The sequence below is a fragment of the Limanda limanda genome, chromosome 14, assembly GCF_963576545.1.
Source record: "Limanda limanda chromosome 14, fLimLim1.1, whole genome shotgun sequence".
Taxonomy (NCBI): domain Eukaryota; kingdom Metazoa; phylum Chordata; class Actinopteri; order Pleuronectiformes; family Pleuronectidae; genus Limanda; species Limanda limanda.
The window spans coordinates 1,696,454-1,719,747 of record NC_083649.1 but is presented as its reverse complement, the minus strand read 5'-3'; the positions used below and the strand labels follow the sequence as shown (position 1 = coordinate 1,719,747).

Sequence of the window (23,294 nt, the reverse complement as noted above, 5' to 3'; positions counted from 1 at the left end):
TGATTGTTTCTGCTTCTTCTTTGTTCTCAGAACTCGTCTGTGGCAGGAGGACGATCGATGGATTTATTGATCAGTGCTGAGGAGGAGACAGATGGAGACACACAGAAGGAGAAACTCGCTTTTCCATCTGTGGTTTCTGTTCCTTTCGTCTCGTCACAGACCTGAAGAATACGTTCACTGAGTTAATTGGTTCATAAACAGTGATTCGAAAAACATATTTAAACCAGAGGAAATAAATGAAAAGTTCTAACATGACGTTTCTCGTCAGTGGTCAGACCTTTGCTGCTCTCTAGTGTTCAGATTGAAGAGCTGCAGGAGAAGAGTAATACTGATAAAATAAGAATTATATATTTTAGTAATAAATGTTTTCTTAACATGTAAGTTTTTCATTATGATTCAAATTGATGTGATTATGATTTTGTAAAATAATTGACAAATTAACTTACAACTAAAAGTAAATTGACTTTCTTCGTATCACTACACACAATATAAAACATTAAAATGACAGTTTTTTATAAGTCGTTTAGAAAAACAGGAACAAACCATTTTGAGTGAAGTGAGCAATACACAAACGAGTCTCATTATTTATAACCAGATAACTTTTATTATAAATATACAGTGTTAAAATGGAATGGTACCTGACACTGCAGCCGTTCATCTCTTTTACAAACAGTGGAACTCGAGTTTGTGCTGCAGACGTGAACCAATCAAATCACACAGACACACAAACAGAGCGTCGACCAACACCAAGTTAAACCTGGAGTCCAGGAAGAGTTTGTCTCTTTCGCTCCCAAGCGTCCGAAACTTGATCTGAGTTTTTGTTTCATGGAGAAAAAAGACGAAATCATGAGGCAATGAAGCTGAGATCAAAGCAGATCAAAGGACAATGTGACGGAGACATTCATCCACAGTTCACAACAGTTTTTTCAAAAGAGCCACGTGAAACATTTTAACATCTGAACGTCTCTGCTAACAGAGACATTACCCACAAACCACCTCTGCTGCCTCCAAAGAACAGTTATGTCTTAGAGCGGAAATTATTAGTTATTGATCAGTGGAGTGAAAGAAAATCCAAATTCTTTTATACAAAAATGTGAATAAATCCAATTTAAATCCTGAAAACGATCCTGAATTATTCAGTTTACAAAGCTGAGATACACAGAAGACTTATCAACAGTATTTTCAATTTGTTAAATTTAACAACGCTCTCCAGAGTTAAATTTACGAAATTCAAACGTAGGACTAAAGTGAATTTATCTATATTTTAACTGAAAATCTTTGGATGGCTGCTCAGAAGTTTGAAGAACAAACTTCCTAAGATTCAATGAAACTCATCGTTCTACTCAGACTCATCTGGACTGATGAACAGAATCACAAACATTAGAATTATTCCAATCGTTTGTACAGAAACAGTTATTTTTATATTTTCTGAACTAAAATGATCCAGATTCAACACAAACAGAAGCTCAACATGTAAAATGTAACTTTCACCGTTCACAGCTGTTAAAATGTCACATGTGGCCTCTTTCTTATTTGATCATTTCTCTTTTCGGATGTCAAACACTGACATCACGCCAACTAGCGCTGGCCACTCGCTCGCTAGGTCCTCAAGTCCTTTAGGTCCAGTTTGCTCCGTCCTGCTGAAATCTGCCGTCACGCTTTCAGTTCAACACAGGTGCAACAGCAGGGGGCGCTGTTCAAGTCAAGGTGGCGCGAAGGCGAACCAGCCAATGTAACTGTGACGTGTAAAGATCAGGCACTTGATTCAAAGTCCTCACACAGACGAGCGGCGCCGGTCAGGACTGAAGTCGTGTGCAAAACACTGGAGAGAACAAATGTGTCCAACATGCAGAACAAATGTAAACGTTTAAATTTCAACAAAACATTTTAAACTAAAAGAAAACTTGAAAAACTAAAGCTTAAATAACCAGAAACCAGAAGAGAAGGAAAAGTCTCATCTCTCGTGGTCCTGGTTTAACATGTCTACTCTACCCCCCCCCCCGCCCCCGGTACATGACGCCGCTGCGCTTTCACCCGACAACGACCGAACGTCGTTAAGAGACATGAAATCGTTAAAAATAAAGACACAACGTCGTAACATTAAAGACACAACGTCATTAGCATAAAGACACAACGTCGCTAACATTAAAGACACATGCATGGAAATCAAAATAAAACAGGTTTATGGTTTGAGGAGAATCAGGAGCTGAGGTTTGACTGAAGCTTCAGAGTGAACCAACGGAATAGATCGTACATGTTTACAGCTGTTTGAAGTCTGGTGGGGGGGGGGGGGGGGGTCAAATGATCTGCGTCACTAGCTCTTTAAATTCTCATTGGTCGGAACGGTGAAAAGAGAAAAGAGCTCAACCGACAGAATCACACACTTCCTGTGAAGTTGAAGAACGTTCAACACTTAACGTCGGAACTGAGTGAAAACAAGACGACGCTCGTTCAACTCTCGGTACGTCGTCCCGCCTCCTCCTCGTTAAGATGGCGACGGTTCGGGTGTGAACGTTCAGAACGACTCTAAACACGCAGGTTTGTAACGAGACGATTTCAGACGAAGCAGGAAGAGGAAACGGGACGAAGAAAACAAAGACTTTGATCGAACGTTAACGTGTTTAAGAGTTTAAGAGTTTGTCACATTTTCCGTAAAAAAAGATGGACGACAGGACAGCTCGACAGGAGCCAAAGGATCTGGATCGCCCCCTGGTGGCTGGCTGCAGTATGGGTCCTAAACCTCCTCCATGTTAGCAGTTGAGACATGGACCAAATTAAATAATTGTTTATCAAAGATGTTGTTTCTGATCGAGGCTGCACGCGTCGTCCATCTTTATTTGCAGAGAAAAATCAAACGTAACCACGGAAAGTGACTTGTGTTAAACTAACGAAATTATTATTATTGTGACGATAACGGACTTCGGAGACGTCAGTGTTTGTTTTCCTGGTTGTTTTGATACTTTGGTGAATTGGTTACGTTTTAATCAACGTCATCGTTCAGACGAACAAAACTAAAAACGGCAAATATTTTCAACAAGTTGCGACGTCTTTTTAATTAAATTCTTTAAAATTATGTTTGAACTCTAAACAAAAAATAAATCTGCTCAGAGCGGTTTGAGTAGTTTTTTTGACTCGCTGTCGTGAAAACTCTTCGCAGCTTCGTCAACAAAACAAAAACATAAACAACAATATGGCGACAGAACTAAGAAGAAACAGCACCAGTTGCTCTCGGGTCAAATAAAACATTGGCAAGAAGGAAATAAACAAAAAAACAAACATGGCAGATATAAATATGTAAAAATACCAAATGAAGCGAACGGGTACAGTAGGTGTGCAAATCTGAACCGTCGTCTGCGGCGGGAAAACAGACGAGTGGAAGGGAAAGGCTGCGAGTAAAGAGATACCTTGATGTTTGCGTTCCTTCAGCGGGTCGACGGGTTGGCACCGAGCGAGGAAGGAGGGTCAGCTGATGACGTGAGGGTCAGCTGATGACGTGAGGGTCAGCTGATGACGTGAGGGTCAGCTGATGACGTGAGGAACGCGTGATTTAAAGTGGAGAGAAGCTGCAGGTTTGATTCTTCAGTTTCACCCGACATAGACAAACAATCTGTATCTGAACGTTGCATAAACTCACGTGAACATCAGATGGAATAATCAGATCTCGGCCGCATTAGCTTAGCTTAGCACAAAGAGTGGAAACAGGGGGAAACCGTTAGCATGGTACAGTCTAAAAAAAGTAGCATACGTGGCGTAGCAGCGTAGTTTCCCTTCACCCGAAAGTCCGACGGTGAAACTGATGACAGACGTCAAAAAGATCGTAATAATACAAACGACGTGATCGGACGTTACGAGTCCAGATTCACACGTTTCCTAAATGTTTTTCTATCGTCAACAAATGACATGTTCAGATCTGACTGTGCACCCCCTGGTGGCGGTCAGGAGGAAGTGGAGACGTGTTGTCATCTGTATTTACAGTTTGTTGTTTCCATTAACAGGATCATCAGCAAACCGAAAACAAAAACAACCCCCCCCCCTTCTCTTTTAACGCCATGTCTGACTGTGTTGACAGCCCAGGCTCCGCCCCCTGACAGACGCTGGTGGAACCATCTTCCTCTTGAAGAACCTGAGGTAGTCTGAACGTTGGGCTACATCTTCATGTGCCATCTCCACAGCAGCCGATAAGGATGTGAGAGGACGACTGTGCCGACGCCACGGTGGACGCGGTGGTCCACACGCCGCCGACGGGAATCGAACCTCGACGAGTTCGAGCTCAGATCAGAAAATGTTGTGATTGGAGAGTTTGAGATTAAATTGGAGGTTTTTACTGAGGAGCGTCTCATGTGATTGGTTTGGAACCGGCTGGTGTTCCTCAGACGACGTGCAGCCGCGCTGACGGGCGGAGACATCAAGGTATCGCTCGGAGAGGAGGAGTCACGCCGGCGAGCGGGTCGCCCGCTGGTCGTTTTAAGGCACGTGTGAGTAAGAAAGGTTTATATCGTTGGAACGAGGGAGCAGGACTATAAACGCTTCACTGAAGGAGGTATAACGTGAAGAAGCTCCTCGTTCCAACACTTTATCAGAAAATAACTATCTCTCTACAGAAGTAGAGTACAATTTAAAAATGAAACTAGCGAACTACAGTACACTCTAGATGCTCATTATGACGTATTGATGCATAGCATCACCCATATATGCAATATTGACTTTAATTTTAAGTATCATGGATCTTATTCAATATTTCACCCTAACATTGAACAGTGGAGTTAGTGTCATGGAGAGTCGTGTTATGGCAGTGTTTGTTAAAGAGTCTCTCTCTCGCTCTCTCTCTCTCGCTCTCTCTCTCTCTCTCTTTTCTTTTCTCCGTGACGAGACGGAACGAACAGAGGAGGAGAAGCTGATTTGTGATTGTCATGAATTTCCTCTGCAAAGTTCAATCAAAGAAACCAGAGAAACACCGGAGAGGAAACGGGAAACGAAGGAGTCGAGTCCGGACGCTCTCCTGAAACGTCTTCTCTCACGTCAGCGTCCGACGCCGCGGCGGTGAGAGCGCCCGCCCAGACTCCAACAACAAGAGAATCCCCGACCCCGTGTGCCAGTTTCCTGTTTGATATTTCCACAGAGCAAGCGATGCTAGAAACAGTGTGTGTCAGCGTTAGAAGGCCCCGCCCTCATCAGCTCCACGGGGCGGGAGCAGTGGGCGTGGCCTGTCTCCTCCTGCTCAGACGTCTGCTTGTTGTTTCTCTCGAGGTCGACCGCCGGCTCCTCCTCCTTCTTCACTTCTGTCTTTACCACCACCACTCCTCCCTCCAGCGGCTCGGCCTCAGTCCACTGGGGGGCGCTGCTGGATCCCGGAGGAAGGAACTTCCCGAACATGGTCCCGTTCAGATCCTCCTCCAGCTTCACCTGGAAGGGAGGCAGCCCGAGCAGGAAGGCCCGGATCCTGCTCGGCGAGCTCAGGTCTGCAGGCTCCTCCTGGTTCTTGGCCTCCTCGTCGGTCTCTTCTCCTCCTGCAGAGCCGGAGCCCCCCCCCAGCGTGGCGTCCTCAGCCGGCTCCGTGCAGCTCGCCCTCGGCCTCTTGGACGGCGTCTGGTCCGCGTCTCCGTTGCTTCCCGCTCGGAACGGGTCCGGCCCCTCCGAACCGGGTCTCTTGACCGGGAAGCGCTTGCTGAGGTTGAGGGGCAGCGCCTGCTCGGGGGGGGGGGTGATGGGCGAGCAGGGCGGCTTGGCGCTCAGGTCCTGGGACAGCGCCTCGGACAGCCGGCGGGTGAAGGTCTGCAGCTGGGACGAGTCCAGGCGGCGAGTCCTCATCAGCTGACAGACCTGAACGCTGCAGTCCAGGTTGAGAGGCAGCACCCGGAGGGGGGGCAGCTGGGGCCGGCTCCTGGCGTCCCGGCTGCCCCCCCTCTGGGCCCCGTCGTCCACGGTACAGCCCGAGCAGCGGTTGTGGTGCTGGTGGCCAGTGTGCGGCGTGGGCGTGTCCCCGCTGGGAAGGGGCGTGTCCGGGCTCCCGCTGGTGGGCTGCAGGGTGAAGACGGCGGGATGGTGCTGGACCGGGTTCTGAGGCGTCAGCGCCGGGCTCTCCGGCGCCCTCTGAAGGCTGATGCGGTTCCTGAAGATGTCCAGAGGACACACCCCCTTGATGGGGCTGAAGCCGCCCAGCGACCCTCCCACAAAGTGGCGAGGAAGCGTGGCGAGGAGCACGGTGGGGGGGGGAGCCGCGGCCTCTCCTCTGTCCGAGTTCAGCTCCTTGGGTTTGGGCTGGAGGAGGAAGGGGGGCGACAGGGGGGAGAGGTCGGGGGTGAGGGGCATGCTGATGGGGAGGAAGGAGGTCTGCAGCTGGAGAGAAGAGAAGAAGAGAAGAAGAGAAGAAGAGAAGAAGAGAAGAAGAGAAGAAGAGAAACGTTACCAAACCGATTCTGATGAATCACACTTTTCATTTGAATCTGATGTTTTCTTTCTGATCTCATGGACGTGATTCAACAAATGTTCATCAGTTAATTGACTTCACATCAGGTAAACTCTGCCAGGCGTAACCATAGTAACAGTACTGAGTGTATCCACTGGGTGGGTGAGTGTGTCAGTGTTCATTTTGGCAGCTATTTTTGATTTAGTCTTTAGACGAAAATTCATATTAGTTTTAGTCACATTTAGTCATTTTTATCCTTCTTAGTTTTAGTCACATTTAATAGCCACATTAAACTCCTTCTCTTCCCTTCTCAGGCCCAGGGAACCCCCCCCCCCCCCCCCCCCCCCCCGTGTTGTGTCTACAACTGCGTACTAGTCTAGCTTGCAGTACTGAGGTTGTCCATTAGATGTCCCTCCTATAGATCTATAGCAGGGGTCGGCAACCTTTACTATCAAAAGAGCCATTTTGCCCCCTCTTCCCCCAAATAAAATGTGTCTGGAGCCGCAAAACATATTTGATAACAAAGCTGATCAAAAGTTTTATATAAAGTTATACTATACTAATCTGTAGATTATTGCATTTATGAAATTATGAAACAATAAAGAAAACTGTTGACATTTATTGCTATTTTTACCTGTTACAACAAAGGGAAACACCAAATGCTTATGAAGAGGAGAAGGAAATACACAGGCAAGTGTCGGCCTACTTTGAAATAAATTAAACGCAGAACTATGTAGGGTTATTTGAGTCATCCCCATATTTGTGGGAAATGTATGAAATAAGAAGAACCCTATTTTGAAATAAATAAAAACATATAGCTGCAGCCTATATATTTTAGTTGGCGTTGGCGAAATGTGAAAACAAAAAGTGAAAGCAGATCAGACCGGAGGAGGAAACTGAAGCTCGGTAGAAACCAGCTGCAGCTTCTGCTCTGATCCAGAAGCTGCGGCGCTGATCTCAGAGCAGCTGAGACCAGAGGAACTCTGTGTCTTCACTGTTTCCAGAGTTAAGAAGCAGCCGGGGAGTCAGTGACCGGCTGCTTCACGTGAACGAGCTCTGATCTCACTGTGTCTCTGAGCGAGTGAGCGGGGCGGGGGGCGGAGCCACGGGACCGGAGCGCTATCTGGGAGCACACACACACACACACACACACAGACACACACACACACAGACACACACACACACAGACACACACACACACAGACACACACACACACCGCTCCGGGTACTTCATGACGGCCTGATACGATTATGTTTTAAAAATTGTTGTGACTTAGTCGACCACCAACATTTTCGTCTCGTCAATGAAAGTTGAAACAGATTTAGTCCTAGTTTTTATTTTCAAAGCTCCGTTTTCGTTACGTTTTCGTCTCGTCTTCGTCTTGTGAAAAAGGTCGTGAACGAATATTTTTCGTCATAGTTTTCGTCAACGGAATTAACACTGGTGGCAGTGAGGCTGGGGTGCAGTGGGAGGAGTCTCACCCTGTGGGAGCTGCTGATGCTCGGCCCCTCCCTGCCTGGGGCCTGCAGCAGCAGCGTCTCGGCTGCAGCTCTGGCGTTGGCGTTGGCGTTGGGTTGCTGCAGCGCCAGCAGCTTGGCCTGAGCCAGCAGCGTGGCCTTGTTGCGTGTTCCCTTCGGCCGGCCGCGGCCTCGCTTCACCAGCACCGAGCCGTTCGGGTTCAGGTTCTAATCAGAGAGGAAGAGGAAGAGGAAGAGGACGTTTACACCAAATTCACACAAATCTCCTGAAATATGACGAATGTGTGACGGACAAACAGAAGATTAAAGATCTAAACTTTAAGGAAGTTTAAGGATTTGAAGTCAGACACACAGCTGCTGTGTCACTTACAGTATGAGCAAGAGGAGGAAGGCGAGGAAGAGGACCAGTTGGCGGAAGAGGAGGAGAAGTGGAGGTTGAGATCTTCTCCTTTGCTTTGGGTCCTGGTTTCCTTCCTCTCTGAAGCGGTTTCCTTCCTCTGATGCCTCGAGGTTTCGGAGGAGAGGGCGATTCTGGGATTTTAAACTCAGTTCCTCCCACTCGGAGATGCTCCTCATAAGGAAGCATCAACCTGAGAGAGAGAGAGAGACGTGAACCACTGGTGTGTGTGTGTGAGTCAGTGTGTGTGTGTGTGTGTGTGTGTGTGTGTGTGTGTGTGTGTGTACCTCTCATAGTGTCTCCTGGTGCACGTGGCGGCGCTGGTGCTGCCGGCGCATCCTCCCAACTCGTTATACACGATTTTCCAGAGTCTGTCGATCGTCACCTGTGATAAAAACACAAAGGTTTCATAAAGTTAAGTTTAATTCCATTAGACTCATTAAGTATTAATTGATCACCTGACACCGTTTTGTCGGTTCCTTGTTCTTTGATTGTGTGAATGTCATTTTGTCAGGGTTCATACACATTTTGACCAATGGATTTCCATGACTTTTCCATGACTTTAAACCAAATTTCCATGACCGAACATTGCGTGAAATCTCGGTGTATACGCGAAAAAGTGACAAAATGTAGTATTCAAACTAACAATGAGAATTCCAAGGCATACAGCACACCTTAAATGACACAAACCAAAGTATGCCTGCTTATATTTTGAGCATATTTCTTTAAAAATGTATGAATTATTTAAAACTCAGCGTAAATGAACTAGGGATGGGCATTCGATTAAATTGTCTTAATCGATCGTCGGAAGAATTAACGATCGATTTTTCGATTAATCATTCATATTTTTATATTAAAATTCACTATTTATAGCCTATATTAAAATGCAGTGAAAATAGAAAAAACAGCGTGTTTCCTCATTGAGATCTTTATTACAAGATTAACAACTCTTGTGGCAGATAAACAGGATCCGTTCAATGTTACACTTGTAAATAAGCGCTGCTGTCCTCCTAAGCCACGCTGAGAGAGCAGCTAGCCGCTGAGAGCTAGCTGGATCTGACGGCTCTCGACCTCTCAGTCCGGTCGTTGTAACGCCCTCACTCCCGGAACCCCTCACCCAGACCCGGGTCTGTCCGGGTTACCCTCCGCGTGGACTGAGGGTCCGTGTGCGGACATGAAGCCGAGCAGCAGAGGCTTAACTCCGGGCTGCTTCCTCCAGCTGCTAACAGACACGCTGTGCTGCGTTCAGGGCAACTCGGATATTCCGACCTCCTGCCACATAGCGAACATGCAATAGTTTATCGATGAAAACATGTCATCAATGAAATTCTTAATGATCAATTAATCAATAGTCGAGTATTTATGCCCATCCCTAAAACGAACAACATGAAAATAAGAATATAACAAATTTCCATGACTTTTCCAAAACTTTTGGGAAATTATTTTTTTCCATGACTTTTCCAGGCCTGGAAAAACACATTTAAAAATTCCATGACTTTTCCAGGTTTTCCATGACCGTACGAACCCTGTTTTGTGTTTCTGCCACAGCCAGCCCCCCCACCCGCCTGAAGCTTAGATCCTATTGGTGCTTGAACGAGCGTCGCTGACTAAATCAAAACCGGATGTAATATTCACTTGTTCCAAAATGTCAACAGTTGCTTTGAATAGGATTTGGATGAACTCACCTTCTTGTAGCCTCCGAGCCGTTTGACCACAGAGTACATGAGGAAGAGGTCGACTGAGGACAGGAGCAGACAACATGCAAATATCAAACAGGGAGCAAATCAAAACAAGTCAGGTGACAGATAAACAGAGTTTGACTCAACGATCAAACTTAATTCTCTCCAGCTTTAAAACAAACATTCAAAACTAAACCTCCTGATATTTTACTCTTTTTAATCAGATAAAAGGCAAAGAGAATCTAAATGTAATGTTGTCAACATGTTTTCTCTCGGCAGCGGTTGAATATTGAATTTGGTACAAAATCGCATCATTAAAACACATTATGTCCTTTTTTAAATAGATTTTTCATCCAATTATAAAAAATGTGTTTCAGGTTTTAAATCTGTAACTGTCACGAGTTTCTGGCAAAGAAAAACAGGCTCTGAGGGAAACTCATCAGAGCCTGAAGGACGGAATCAAACCAGCAACCTGGTTCTGAAATGTCCAAACAATGAAAGAAAGAAAGAGATTTTCTTTTTGTATAAAATGACATTTTTCAGACCAATAACCTTCAGTAGAAATGTGAAAATGTTGATGAACAATGTGGAGAAGAAAATTCATTTCTTGTTCTCAATCCAAAAAAGATTCTTTCTCCTCTTTGCTCCATTGACCCTGAGCTGTTGATGGGAGGAGTCTGAACTCGGAGGAGAACCTGAGGGACTCACTCTTCTTGAAGCCGAGGTTCGGGACCTTGTGGATGGGAGAGCCGTGACGCTCCATGAAGGAGAAGAGCTGATCCAGGAACAGCTGCTCCTCGGGGTGAGGCAGCCAGTCGCCCTCGCAGCCGACCTCCACGCTGCCCATCACGTTCTCCTGAGACAGAGACGTTAATATGGTTTAATCCTCCGCTTCTAACTGAGGCAGCAGATCCAGAGTCTGATCATAAACTGTAATAACACACCAGGACATTAAACATCTTCTTATCATTTCAAATAGGACCAACCTTCATCCTCTCAAGCCACGAGTCTGATTGGCTGGAGGTCGGCGAGTCGCTGCCGTCGCGACCTCTCCTCTTACGAGGTCGACCTCGAAGACTGAGAGACGGACATCCTGCAGAGAACAAACCACAGGCATGAAAAAAACTAAGAATTTAAGTTTAAAAAGAATTACATCTTCCTGAGCGACATTAAAAAGTGTCTTTGTCCGTCTCCGTCTTTACAGATTCACACCAAACTACATGTGTTTCCCTCCAGCGCCACCTGCTGTTCAACTTCATGAACAACACCTGAAAGTCAGAGCAGTAGAAGATGGAAACACAGACTGAACATCGAGTTTCAATCACCACAAACATCACGAGAAGCTTCAGCAGGTGATTATGAATCTGACAAATTAAACCTGATTAAAGACAAAAGGTAAATCAGGTCAGAGTGATCCAATGAAAGGTCTCGTTTCTAAATATTGAACTGCTCTGTATTTATATATTTATATTCATAACAATAATACAAAAAGAGAAATAAGGGAGAATCACACAGTGTGTTGATCACCAGTCAAAGAGCTGAACTGTGTCAGAGGTTCCTGACGACAGATTAAGAACCAGCCCTGGTTAAAAAAAGACTGAACTCGTTAATCCAGTTCCTGTCCTGCTGCGACTTCAGTGTTGACTGAGAAACTCTGAGGAAACGTTTTACATTCACACTGAACTCAAAGAACTTTATAATCGTTCATTTCATATCAAAACAAAACTCCAGATAATTCTAAGAAGCTGTTTCTTCAACCTGCTGGTTTCATCTTAAAAAAGGTTTAGCTTTTTTTAAAGGTGAATAACTAAATTCTTAAAAGTTGAGTCTGTTAGAGCAGAAACAAGTTGTGAACACAGCTTCGATATATCATCACGTTTTAAATCTCCACAGACTCGTGAGACATCTATCAGCTGAAGAGCCTGACCCCTCCCTCTGGAGGAGGAGGAGGAGACCAAACCCAGAGGACCGAGAGGAAGCCCCGCCCCCAGTGAGCGAGTGCACGTGGTTCCTGAGACACTCACTGAACTGCACGGAGAAGCTGTCGCTGCCCTCCATGGTCGGGTGGCTGAACGTGTCCCTGCAGTACATCAGCCGGACGCCAGGGAGCGCCCTCACGCTGCCCAGGGCCAGCAGGTGGGGGTCCTGCAGCCCCGGGCCCCTCGCTCCGTCCTGGATACGCCTCTGCAGCGAGCGGAAGCGGCAGTACTGTGGGAAGCTGAGCACCTTGATGCTCTGACGCTCCGACAGGACGTCTGAGAACAAACACCAGAGAATCAAATCAGTAACTTTATAATAATCCATATTTCTGTGTTTTTAATCCCTGGTTCTGGTCACTTGTCATGTGACCAGTGGCCTCGGTGGTTCTTACTCTCAGGTTTTGCTCTGAGCGGCTCGATGCTCTCGTCCGGGGACGTGTCGACGTGTCCCTCGCTGCTCGGGGGAGGTTTGTGGAGGCCGTTGGTCCCACAGGGGGGCGTCGGCTTGGAGCTGCTGCTCGGACCGGGCGGCTCGGCACACGCCCACTTCACCAGGTCCTCCACCCGCAGCACCATCTTCCTGGACACGGCCAACACCTCATCCTGCACAACAGGTAGAGTCACGTCTGAGAACAGTTCATGGATGATGATGATGATGATGATGAAGAGCATCAGACATGTTAGAAGAAGGACTTGAGGAGTGTGTGAGTGTTGCTGGAGGTCTGAGCTCCACTGAGGTTCTACAGCTGATCCCTGTCTACAGCTCCAGTCTCTGAGGTCTCCTCCCATTCCAGTTTGTCGGCCCTGATCCTGTTTGGTCCACCCCCCCCCATGAATCCTCCACCTCCCCGGGCTACGATACTTTATCCACGATATAAACGCTACATTGAAAATGACTGTTGACGGGAGTTTGTAATAACTGTGTTAATAAGTGTAACAGTATTTCTAAAGATAAAACCAGACCATGGTTTTACAAACTCCTGCAGTGACTCATGAATTTCTCCTCCAGGAAAATCTTAAAGTGGAAATAGAGACTTCAACTGTGGAATATAAAGTTCAAAATGTGGAAAACGTGTCTTCAGACGAGTCATGTGATCAACATGTGGACAACACATTAGTGTGATTCTCATGTGGAGGCAGAAACTGACCCTGTTCATCTTAACTCACAGATTATACGTGACTGATCATCTATAAAGCTGATGATTGATTAATATCAGTTCGACTGAGGAGAGAGAGAGAAATCCTAAATGTTCAGAGATGAGGAAGCAGCGTCCTCGACCTCTCGACCCCTGACCCCTGACCTCTGACCCACCTCTCCGTGCTCCAGGGTCCGGCCCTTCGGTGTGTCCTCAGGCAGGAAGTAGAGTCTGGTGCTGGCCAGCGGGTGGGCCCGGGTCTGGTCCTCCCACAGTAAGGTCACCTGCACATGAGGCCGTGACTTTGGTTAAAATACAGATTTAACAGCAGAAGACTCAACGTGAACTGAAAATACAAGTTAAAAATATCTATGATGTCAGTTAGTCGGTGAAAATTCAAAGAAACTGTCAAATAAGTTAAATATTTCCTTCTGAAATGTGGAGAGCCGACCGATATGGATTTGTTGATGCTAATATCAGTGAGTTAACATTTGATATTATACGTGTGTGTGTGTATATATTTTCTGTCAATGATTCCTCTGATATCATATAAACTTTGTTATAAATGAAATGACTTATTTACGAATATATAAACATGAATGCACATATCTTCTGCATGTTTTATTCTGTCAAATAAGTTTTTCTAAAAACACAGATACTATGTCTGTGAAAGTCTCGACAGATTTCAACAGGACAACTCATAAATAATCCGTGATATAGAAATGTAGCGGAGTAGAAGTGTAAAGCAGCGAGTTGTGTTCAAACTGAATTTGTTAGTTATAGTTAAAAAGCAGCTTTAATGATTCAGAGCTCTGTGAAGCCAGGTGTGTCTCACCTCAGCGATGCACATGGGATCCTGAGGGCCACAGCGGATCAGGTAGAACTCCCCCAGCCGCCACACCTGGACGGGCCCGTCGGGTCGAGTCCTGCTGCTCACCGACTTGTAGAAGGCGTAGCTGCCGCGCTGGCAGGACGGAGAACCCAACCACTGAGGGAGAGACGGCAGGTGAGGAGCAGGAAACCATCAGATCATCACAGCACGTTCACTGGCAAGAGTTTGACTTCAAACATCTGAACACATCAGGATTCTACTCAGTTCAGTGACAGGAATCAAATGTGAGGTCGAGTTGAATCTCAGCCGAGTCACAGAAGCTGAGTGGACTCCACAGACGTCCAGAGGAACGGACTCAGACGGGAGTTCTCTCACACAGAACCTCCAGAACCTCCAGGACCTCCAGAACCTCCAGAACCTCCAGAACCTCCAGAACCGTTCAGGAACTCGTCCAGACTCCAGTGCTGCAGCTGATCATCAGACACATGGATCCAGCTTCACTTCAGCAGAGCAGCTCAGATTCTGCTGGTTCCTCCAGTGACTTTATAAACAACTTGTTTTAAAATAAGGATTATATTATTTTGCTATTTAGATACTTAAATTGCGTTTTGTTTAGAAAAAACACGAATGTCATCACTTTTTATCTGGTGTCGTAAGCAGATGCTAGTTTTTAATGTGCACTTGTAATATTTACATTTTAAAGGATCATTATTAATATTCATCCATCTGTCCATCTTTTCTCTCAAATTCAGTTTGACTCTTTTCGACGCAGATGTTTCTGCATTGACCACTTCACATTTTAATAATCTTTAATACCAGATTAAAAGTGGAAATTCCTCAGTGACGAAACTATCAAATTTAAATCTTAGCGCCTCGATGTTCTCGCCGCGTCCTTCCCACTTTTTCTTGGGTGTGTTCATAACCATAAACTGTGCAGAATTCCACCTCTGGCATCAACGCCTGTGAAGTTGCACCATCTTGCAGCGAAGCAGCATTTTCTCATGTGTAATCAGAGCTCGGAGCGAGATACTGAAACAAAGTGAACACGTCCGAGAGGAGGTGTTAAAGATTAACTCCGTCACCGTGGAGCCGAGTGGAACCTGCAGCCGACACCGACTCAGGATGAGAGCGACTTCGTTTCTCTGACAAAGTGACGACTTGTGATCAGACACAACCTGAAACTTCAGACGTGCACCGACTTGTCTGATATGAATCATCTGTGTCGCACATCTTTTCCAGATTTCCACTGTGTAAATATGTGAAAGAAAGAAACAAAAATCTGATTAAACACAAACAAAGCAGCTTCCTGTTTTCACTCACACAGAGGGAAAAACCCTCCGTAAGTAAATAAATACCATCAGTAGATTGTTGGGTAAATTAATAAATATGATTTGGCTCGTGTGGAGGTCACACGTTTCCCACAGAACGAATCAGAACCCGATCGGCTGCACTCAGGACGTTTCCTCTGAGACTCTGGAAGGAAAAGTAGTTCGGTCTTGTCAGAGTTAGTTTCCAGGTCGTGTGTGTTCATCCACTCAGAGACGTAGGTCAGGCAGAGATTCATGCTGCTACCGGAGTTTCAGATTGGGGAGAAGAGAGGATTAGTTGGGTGTCATCAGCGTAGCTATGGTAGGAAAAGCCATGTGAGTGAATGACCGAGCCGAGAGACAAGAGGAGGGGACCCGGGACAGAACCTTGAGGGACACCAGTCGTGAGAGGACAAGGTCCAGAGACAGATCCTCTCCAGGTTACCTGCTAGGTACAAGGAGGCGTTACTACCAGCATCAGCATTTATTTAACATCTACTTTGAAGCTTTAGTTTGGTTCATATCCCATCTACTAACATGGAGGAGGAGGGGTTTATGACCTATACTGCGATCAACAGCCAGGGGGCGATGGAGATTATTCGGCTTCACTTTTCGAGGCCGTCATGTCGTCCATCTTTCTTCACAGTCAGTTTTCATTTTAAATTGTTTCAGAAACTTTCTGAAAACAAGTTTGTTCCAAACAAACGAGCAGGAGGAACTTGTGATTTGGTCGGGGACTATTTTCCGCGGCGGATTAATCCACGCCATGTTTAACTCGTTTTAGGGAACTCGATGGATCTTTGCTTCATTGTTTGGATCCCTTGGCAAGAAAAGAAAATTCAGGTGCGTCACTGAATCGGAGAATCACAATCGGTGACAACATCAAGGAAAGTTTCATGTGGGACATCAGACACCGATGATCCAGTTTTATGAACGCGTCGCTGTTCTGTGACACTGAATCCATCACGCTGCCTGTGATCCTCTGTTTGCTGCTGCAGGCGAGAAAAGACCGAATTACAGCCGCTCCACATGAAACATGATCCGCCAGCGCACAGCTGCAGGAGGCGAGCAGCGAGCGAGCCCAAGAAATACAGAAAGAAAGAGAAATAACTGATTTAAGAACAAGACCCTTTTTTACCAATAATAAAACGGTTGATCGATAGTTTGAGGTGGAAACAGCAGGCCGATTTCAGAAGCTGGATCCACAACAGTTTGGGATTTATACCCAAATTAAATCAATTATAGAACAGTTGCTGATTTATTCCCTGTTTGCTGAGGACTCTCCTGCTCCTGTCAGGTGTGGAGGTTTGTGGCGATATGAGCAGGAAGCAGCAAAGTAAATCACCAGCACGTCACAGGAGGTGGAACTCCTTCCTGATTTATTTCCCTGACAGTGACCTGGTCTCCGGCTCGTGTGTGTGGACGCGTGGGTTAGGGTTAGGTTTAGGGTAAGGGTAAGGGTAAGGGTAAGGGTAAGGGTAAGGTGGACGCGTGGGTTAGGGTTAGGGTTAGGGTTAGGGTTAGGGTTAGGGTAAGGGTAAGGGTAAGGGTAAGGTGGACGCGTGGGTTAGGGTTAGGGTTAGGGTAAGGGTTAGGGTTAGGGTTAGGGTTAGGGTAAGGTGGACGCGTGGGTTAGGGTTAGGGTTAGGGTAAGGGTAAGGGTTAGGGTTAGGGTAAGGGTAAGGGTAAGGGTAAGGTGGACGCGTGGGTTAGGGTTAGGGTTAGGGTTAGGTGGAGGCGTGGGTTAGGGTTAGGGTTAGGGTTCGGGTTAGGGTTAGGTGGACGCGTGGGTTAGGGTTAGGTTTAGGGTTAGGGGGACGCGTGGGCCGGTGGAGCTGCAGGAAACTACGAGTTCCTTCATATTAACTGAATCAAAATGAACCAGGCAGATTCACGCAGCTTATGATACATAAGGAATAAAAGGCCTGGTGTAGGAGCTCAGGGTGTGGTCGCCTCTGCAGCTGTGATCCATTTACTCATGATAGACGGGACGTGGAGATTCACAGAATATAAAAATATATAAATAATCGGTGTTTCCGCCTCTTTCCTGCAGCGGCTCCTCCGGAGGCGGCGCCCGGAGGCGGCGTGGTCACTGCGCTCGCCGTGCAGCTGCTGTGACGTCTCCTGCCGTCTGGACGCAGGAAATTCTCAAATTCTCACTCCTGTGTCGATCATCCACAACCCCCACCCCACCCGGCACATCCTCCCCCACCCAAAACCCACGGCCCACACCCTGCTCCCCCTCCCCCACCCGCTGCAGCTCTGCAGACGAGCTGCAGCAGGCCGGGGATCAATTTTTAAAAAAGCAGAAAACAGACATCATCCGTGAGCTAGTCAAACAAGTGGGATTCTGCTCAAATCCACACAAACACTGCAGAGACACGTCGCTGAAGGACGTTACTGTGGAGCAACACACACAAAAAAAACACACACACACACACACACACACACTTCTTCGTCCCGTGGGAAAAACAGTGTGCGACACAAAAACTAAAAACAACAAGCTTCATATCCCGAGTCCCGGGAGCAACACGGACGCATCAGTTATGCGAAGTATCACAAAGACAGAATGAAATATGTAATAAAAGTCGACAAGGTCACAGCTGCGTGTTAAACACAATCATCACCACACAACTCGTCCTGCAGGATTCTAAGAGCATCACAAACTCCTCACTGATACACAGTCATGAACCTCGGCTGCAGAAACAATATTAACACAATATATGACATAAATAACCATTAGAATTCACTGTAGAGTCTCAGGGGAACATTTAAACTATACCTACCGAGATATATATTTGTCATATTTTCATTATAACCCCACAAATTTAACATCGAGTCACATTAACGGCTTCAGATCATTTGTATGTTAAATATTATCTCACAATTGTCCCCTGGAGGCGGAAGAAGCTGCTACAGGAATATTTAGGGAATAATACTTTAATATAGATTTACCAGATTCTAGTAAATTTGAGCCACTACATGATCTTCTTAAATATGTTTATAGGGAATATTACACTCATAACTTACAATGAAGACTATTAACATCTCTACTGAGTTATATTATACCAGTTCATAGTTATTTATATGAACAAAAGTTAGAATTACTGCTTCCTGACAATAATACAGATTTATCCAGTTATTATGATAAAGTTTCGCTCAGAATTGAAAACTGTAGATAAATATGACACTTTTAAGAATGAATAAATAGGAGGATTTTTTAAGTTTTACACGACAATGAATGAATGAATAAAATGTTCAGTGAAATCCCAGCTGGGCCTTTGACACGGTGTTATGTACTGCAGGTACTTTGTAGATCTATTTTTGGGAATATTATCTCATACATATCATATATTTGATAACAAAGTAAAGGAGATTACAGACTTATCTCCAGAGTATTAAACCAGATATGACACCAGGAAGAACACAAGTTAGGGAATAGTGAGGTTAAGTTTTAGCCTTTAAAATATCAGTAGTACAGGTTTATTATTAAGGTCAAACAAGGAGACAGCATAAAATAAGTACAGTAGATAGTATAAGTATTTTTACTCATAGTCTGAGTCTGTGTGGATTACTACAATCAGATTCATTATTCATTGTCAGGTAAATTCTTCATATGTTATCGTTCTGAAATGTTTTAGTAGATAACAAGAAAATAATAAACACAGGAACTAGAAATGTGGAATGAAAGAAAGAAAAGAAACTGAAAGCTGAGGAGCTAAACTATAAAACCGATGAGATTTGAAACAACTTATTGTTGTGCAGAATAAAGTTCACACACAAACAGGAATGTTACAGCAGCATTAGATGTTTTTAAGGATTATGTTGTTCTATATAATACGTAAGAGACTTTATCAGGACAACACTATTGATAACAATCATACACATTGAGTTATAGTTATGGGAGTTACTACAAACAGCTATTTGAATGTTATAGCAGTATTAGATATTTTATCATTTAAAACAATATAAATGTTTATTTACAAGGCAAGAATATTACTGGACTTTATAGTGCAAGCTTTAATCATAAGCTGATTAATATAAAAATATTAAACACGTTTCTTTTGGAATTTGAACAGAACAAAGAAGCAGAGAAAATAAAGTTAAATCATCTGTGGACTCAATGTCGCCCCCTACAGGAATATGTACATTTATGTAATGTTGTGGTTTAATTTCAGCAAGAAGACATAAAGTCTCTGGATATGATCCTCTATGTATTTGTGTCGTCATTTACAGTTATTTATAATTAAGTTTGTGTTCAAACAGTAAAATATCAATTCTCAAATACGTTTTTGTCATAAAGGTTTGATAAAATCATCTTAGGAAATATTGACAATGTTTAAACACACATTTGTTGACTAAAATATCATCATTTTGTATTTTTTACTCTCAGAGTCTGTTGCTCTGTTATCTTCTGTCCTCGGATTAATCCATTTATTGATTGAGCTCCGGTTATTTATAGACACTGAGAAAGAATAACAACACTATCTCACCACGTAAACTGACAGTCGACAGCGAATATTCATATTAAAACGATCTATAAAAGTAATGAAGTATTTCCAAAACATTTTGTGTCCATAGATTTATCAATTAATGCTCTTAATATGCGATATTAAAGAGGAGAGCGCATTAGAACACGAGGGTGAACTACAGCAGAGTGAAGTCACATCCTCACACTGAGATGTACAGGAGTGAGAACATAATAAACACATTAATATCTGCTGTAGCACATTGTATGAACGTGATTGAGATTGTTTCTGTGGTGCGGTGGGAGGGGGAGGGAGGGGGAGGGGGGAGGAGGGAGGTGCTCCAGCCTAGTGGTGGAAATGAGGCAGGGCTGAGCAGGCAGGAAAATAAAAGCCACATAATATAATCTGAGCAGTGAGACGACGCCGCAGCAGCAGAGGCCTCTGTTTAAAATGTGAACACACACAGAGACACACACACACACACACACACACACACACGTATGCACAAGAATTTAAAATGGAAACCCTTAATCTGCAGCCTGCCTACGTCGGCTCTCGTGATATTTCTGGGAATAAGAGATTTTTTCAAACACAGGAAGGAAGAGAGAGAAAAACTATTGATAATCAAAATGTCTCTTTAAAAAACAACTGAATAAATAAAATCCATAACGGCCTCTCAGTATTATTGACCTTGGGTATATCCTGTTATTCAAAACGCTCACAAGTTCACCACTGGGGGGTGGGGGGGTAGAAAAACAACATAATGCTGCAGTAAATTAATATTTAAAACTGCATTTTATCATATTAAAATATACAAAGACAACTGGAATATCAAATACGACACATAAAGACACACCCAGCAAATATGGAGGATTGCCGTCAAAATAAAAGCTTATTTATCGACTAAAAAAAAACAAATGCCGAATATGAAGGATTTCTTTCGAGATAAAAGCTTTTATTTTGATAGAAAAATAGGATTCATGTCAAAATAAAAGCAGTTATATCAACTAGAAACACACAATCTTACATTATAGAAGATTTCACTTCGGATATATATATTTATATCACAATAAAAGCTTTGTATTTGCTAGAAATGTTTGATTTGTGTCAAAATAAAAGCTTTTGTCTGAACTAGAAAACACACCCTAAATATATGGATTATTTATTCAAACAATAAACCTATGTCAACAAAAACACCAAATATGTAGGATTTCTGTTTGGATAAAATCTTTTATTTTGACAAAATCCTCCATACCTGGTGTGCATGTGTTAATTAGTCGAAATAAAAGATTTTAATTTGACATAAAATGAGGATTTATGTCAAAATAAAAGCTTTTATTTCGAGTAGAATCACAAACACACTAAATACTTAAGATTTATGTCAAAATAAAAGACTTGGAGGGTTTTATATCGACTGAAAATAAAAATGTGTGTCTCTGAGTGTGTGTCTGTGTGTGTGTGTCCTCTGGATATTTCCTGGGTTTTGAAGCAGGATTTAATATCCTCCATATTTCAAGTACAGAAAAACTCCACATTTACCCTTCACACACACACACACACACGACACACACGACACAGACACACAATATCAACATTCCTGTCTGAAGTGAGGTAATTGCTGCGCAGACAAAATGTCGGTTGTTGAATGTGATCGCGGATTTGATAATAATATGAATATGAATCGTCAGCAGCAGCAGCTCGACGTCACAGATCTGATCCTTCACGTTAAATATGATTATGAATCAGAACGAGTCCGATCCGGCGATGCGACATTTTTTTTTTTTTTGGAGGCAGCTGAAAAGTTTCGTGATATTTTCACGGACTCACACACACCGACACACACACGGACACACACACACACACACACACACAGGCCTTTACATGTTAATGTTATCGTGGAGGGGGGGGTGGGGGGGAAAACACACGGTTCCACTCGAGTCTAACACAAAGAAATGATTCAGTAACACACCGACACACAACACGTCTCACACCGGGAGGCACCGAGCGAGGCTCCGGGGGAGAGGAGCCCGGAGCCCGGTGTCACCGGAGCCCGGTGTCACCGGTGCCCGGAGCCCGGTGCCCACCCCCCCCCCGGGGCCGGCGCCCCCCCACAGCCGCCGAGCCGAGGGGGGGGGGGGGAGTTGGTAAAGTTGTGATTGAGTCCAACTCTCCGGTGGAAAGCAGCGAAGCGACGCGTGAAGCGAGCGGACCCGCGGAGCCTCGGCCCCGGGTCCGGGTCCGGGCGGCTCCCGGTGGAGCCCGGACCCGGACCCGGACCCCGGCGGCCCGGTGGGGGGGCGGCTGGTCGGGTGAGGGGGGGGAAAAGGAGCCTGGATCCTACCTGGATTACATTCTGCTCCATGTCCGTCCTGCATTCCCTCCGTCAGGCCGCTGCTCCGCCGGGACGAGCCGACTCGCAAACAAGCGCTCCGCACAGGCAGAGGGGGGCGGTGTTTAACACATAAAAAATAAAACCCAGTCCTCCTGCTGCTGCTGCTGCTTCTATTCTTTCCTCCTCTTCTTCCTCTTCCTCTTCCTCTTCTTCCTCCTCCTCCTCCTCTTCCTCCTCCTCTTCCTCTGTGAAACTATCTAAAGATCAAAGTTTGAAACTTCACGTTAAACTCTGAATCAGCAGCGCGAGCATCTGTAGCTACTGTGACGTACTTCCGCCTGACGTAGCCTCGGGGCGGGGCTTAGCTGCCAGCAGAACAAGAAGAAGAAGTTTTTATTTGGGTAAAATATGGTAATATTCATTCATACACAGTACGTGTACAAGTACAAACCGGATGTAGGTCAAAACTACTGAACAAGTACTTAAACCGGTTAGAGGACTAATGTACTCTGATTAAGGTAAAAAGTTCTAAATTACTTTGATACAAGTAGAAATTACTAATGTTATCTGATACTGACCAAAAGTACTAATACTACAGTACAGAACAATCACTCTGATGCAGGTTAAGGTCCTTAGGTAATCTAATATAGGTCGAAAAGTACTGTATTACTTTGATGCTGGTAAGAAGTACAAATGTAATCAAATACTGACCAAAAACTATTAAAACCACAGTGAGTAGTAAGTACTCTGATACAGGTTAAGGCTTTTTATATACAGTTTATGGGTAAAGGTCATAAAGTAAAGTAAAGTACTCTGATATAGGTTTGATACAAGTAAACATTTCTGATGTAATCTGATACTAACCAAAAAGTACATATACCACAGTGAGTAGTAAGTACTCTGATACATGTAAAGATTTACAAATGTAATCTGAAACAGGCCTAAAGGTATTAATGTTTTAAAAAAGCATTAAAGGTAAAATAAGTATACAATAATTTGATTTCTGCCCTCGTCCCTGTGTTTATACAACAAGAGACAAAGAGAAACTTCAGAGAATCATAATTATTACTCGTTAAATCATTTCATCAGTGAACTGAAGCACATCAATAACTTCCAGTTTCCCCTCGTTAGATTGTTAAATATGGTTTGAACGACTTCCTGTAAAACTATCCTTTCACAATTTGTAGTTATTAATAAGCAGATTATAAATAAATGAATACATATTTTAGGATTATAATAACAGCACTAGGGCTATGTTGTACTAACGAAACCAAATCA

The 23,294-nt window shown here is 44.4% G+C and overlaps 1 protein-coding gene across 1 annotated transcript; it reads right to left on the bottom strand.

Moving 5' to 3' along the window:
- Positions 1-2,302: 2,302 nt before the first annotated feature.
- On the bottom strand, positions 2,303-22,165 carry zgc:77151 (uncharacterized protein LOC337153 homolog). Its single transcript, XM_061086125.1, has 12 exons — positions 22,026-22,165; positions 13,912-14,064; positions 13,253-13,360; positions 12,333-12,543; positions 11,986-12,216; positions 10,948-11,054; positions 10,670-10,817; positions 9,968-10,020; positions 8,570-8,667; positions 8,256-8,475; positions 7,889-8,092; positions 2,303-6,336 (listed from the first exon to the last, which is right to left on the bottom strand). The coding sequence occupies exons 1-12, from the start codon at positions 22,044-22,046 to the stop codon at positions 5,131-5,133; spliced, it is 2,760 nt and encodes a 919-aa protein (XP_060942108.1). The 5' UTR covers positions 22,047-22,165; the 3' UTR covers positions 2,303-5,130.
- Positions 22,166-23,294: the final 1,129 nt, after the last annotated feature.

Excerpts from the sequence above, each read along its gene's own strand:
- zgc:77151 (XM_061086125.1), bottom strand. The coding sequence starts at position 22,046 with ATGGAGCAGAATGTAATCCAG. Across the intron at positions 10,818-10,947 it reads CGTGGCTTGAGAGGATGAAG|GAGAACGTGATGGGCAGCGT; the intron begins GTTGGTCCTATT and ends TCTCTGTCTCAG. Across the intron at positions 6,337-7,888 it reads GCATCAGCAGCTCCCACAGG|CTGCAGACCTCCTTCCTCCC; the intron begins GTGAGACTCCTC and ends TCTTCTCTCCAG.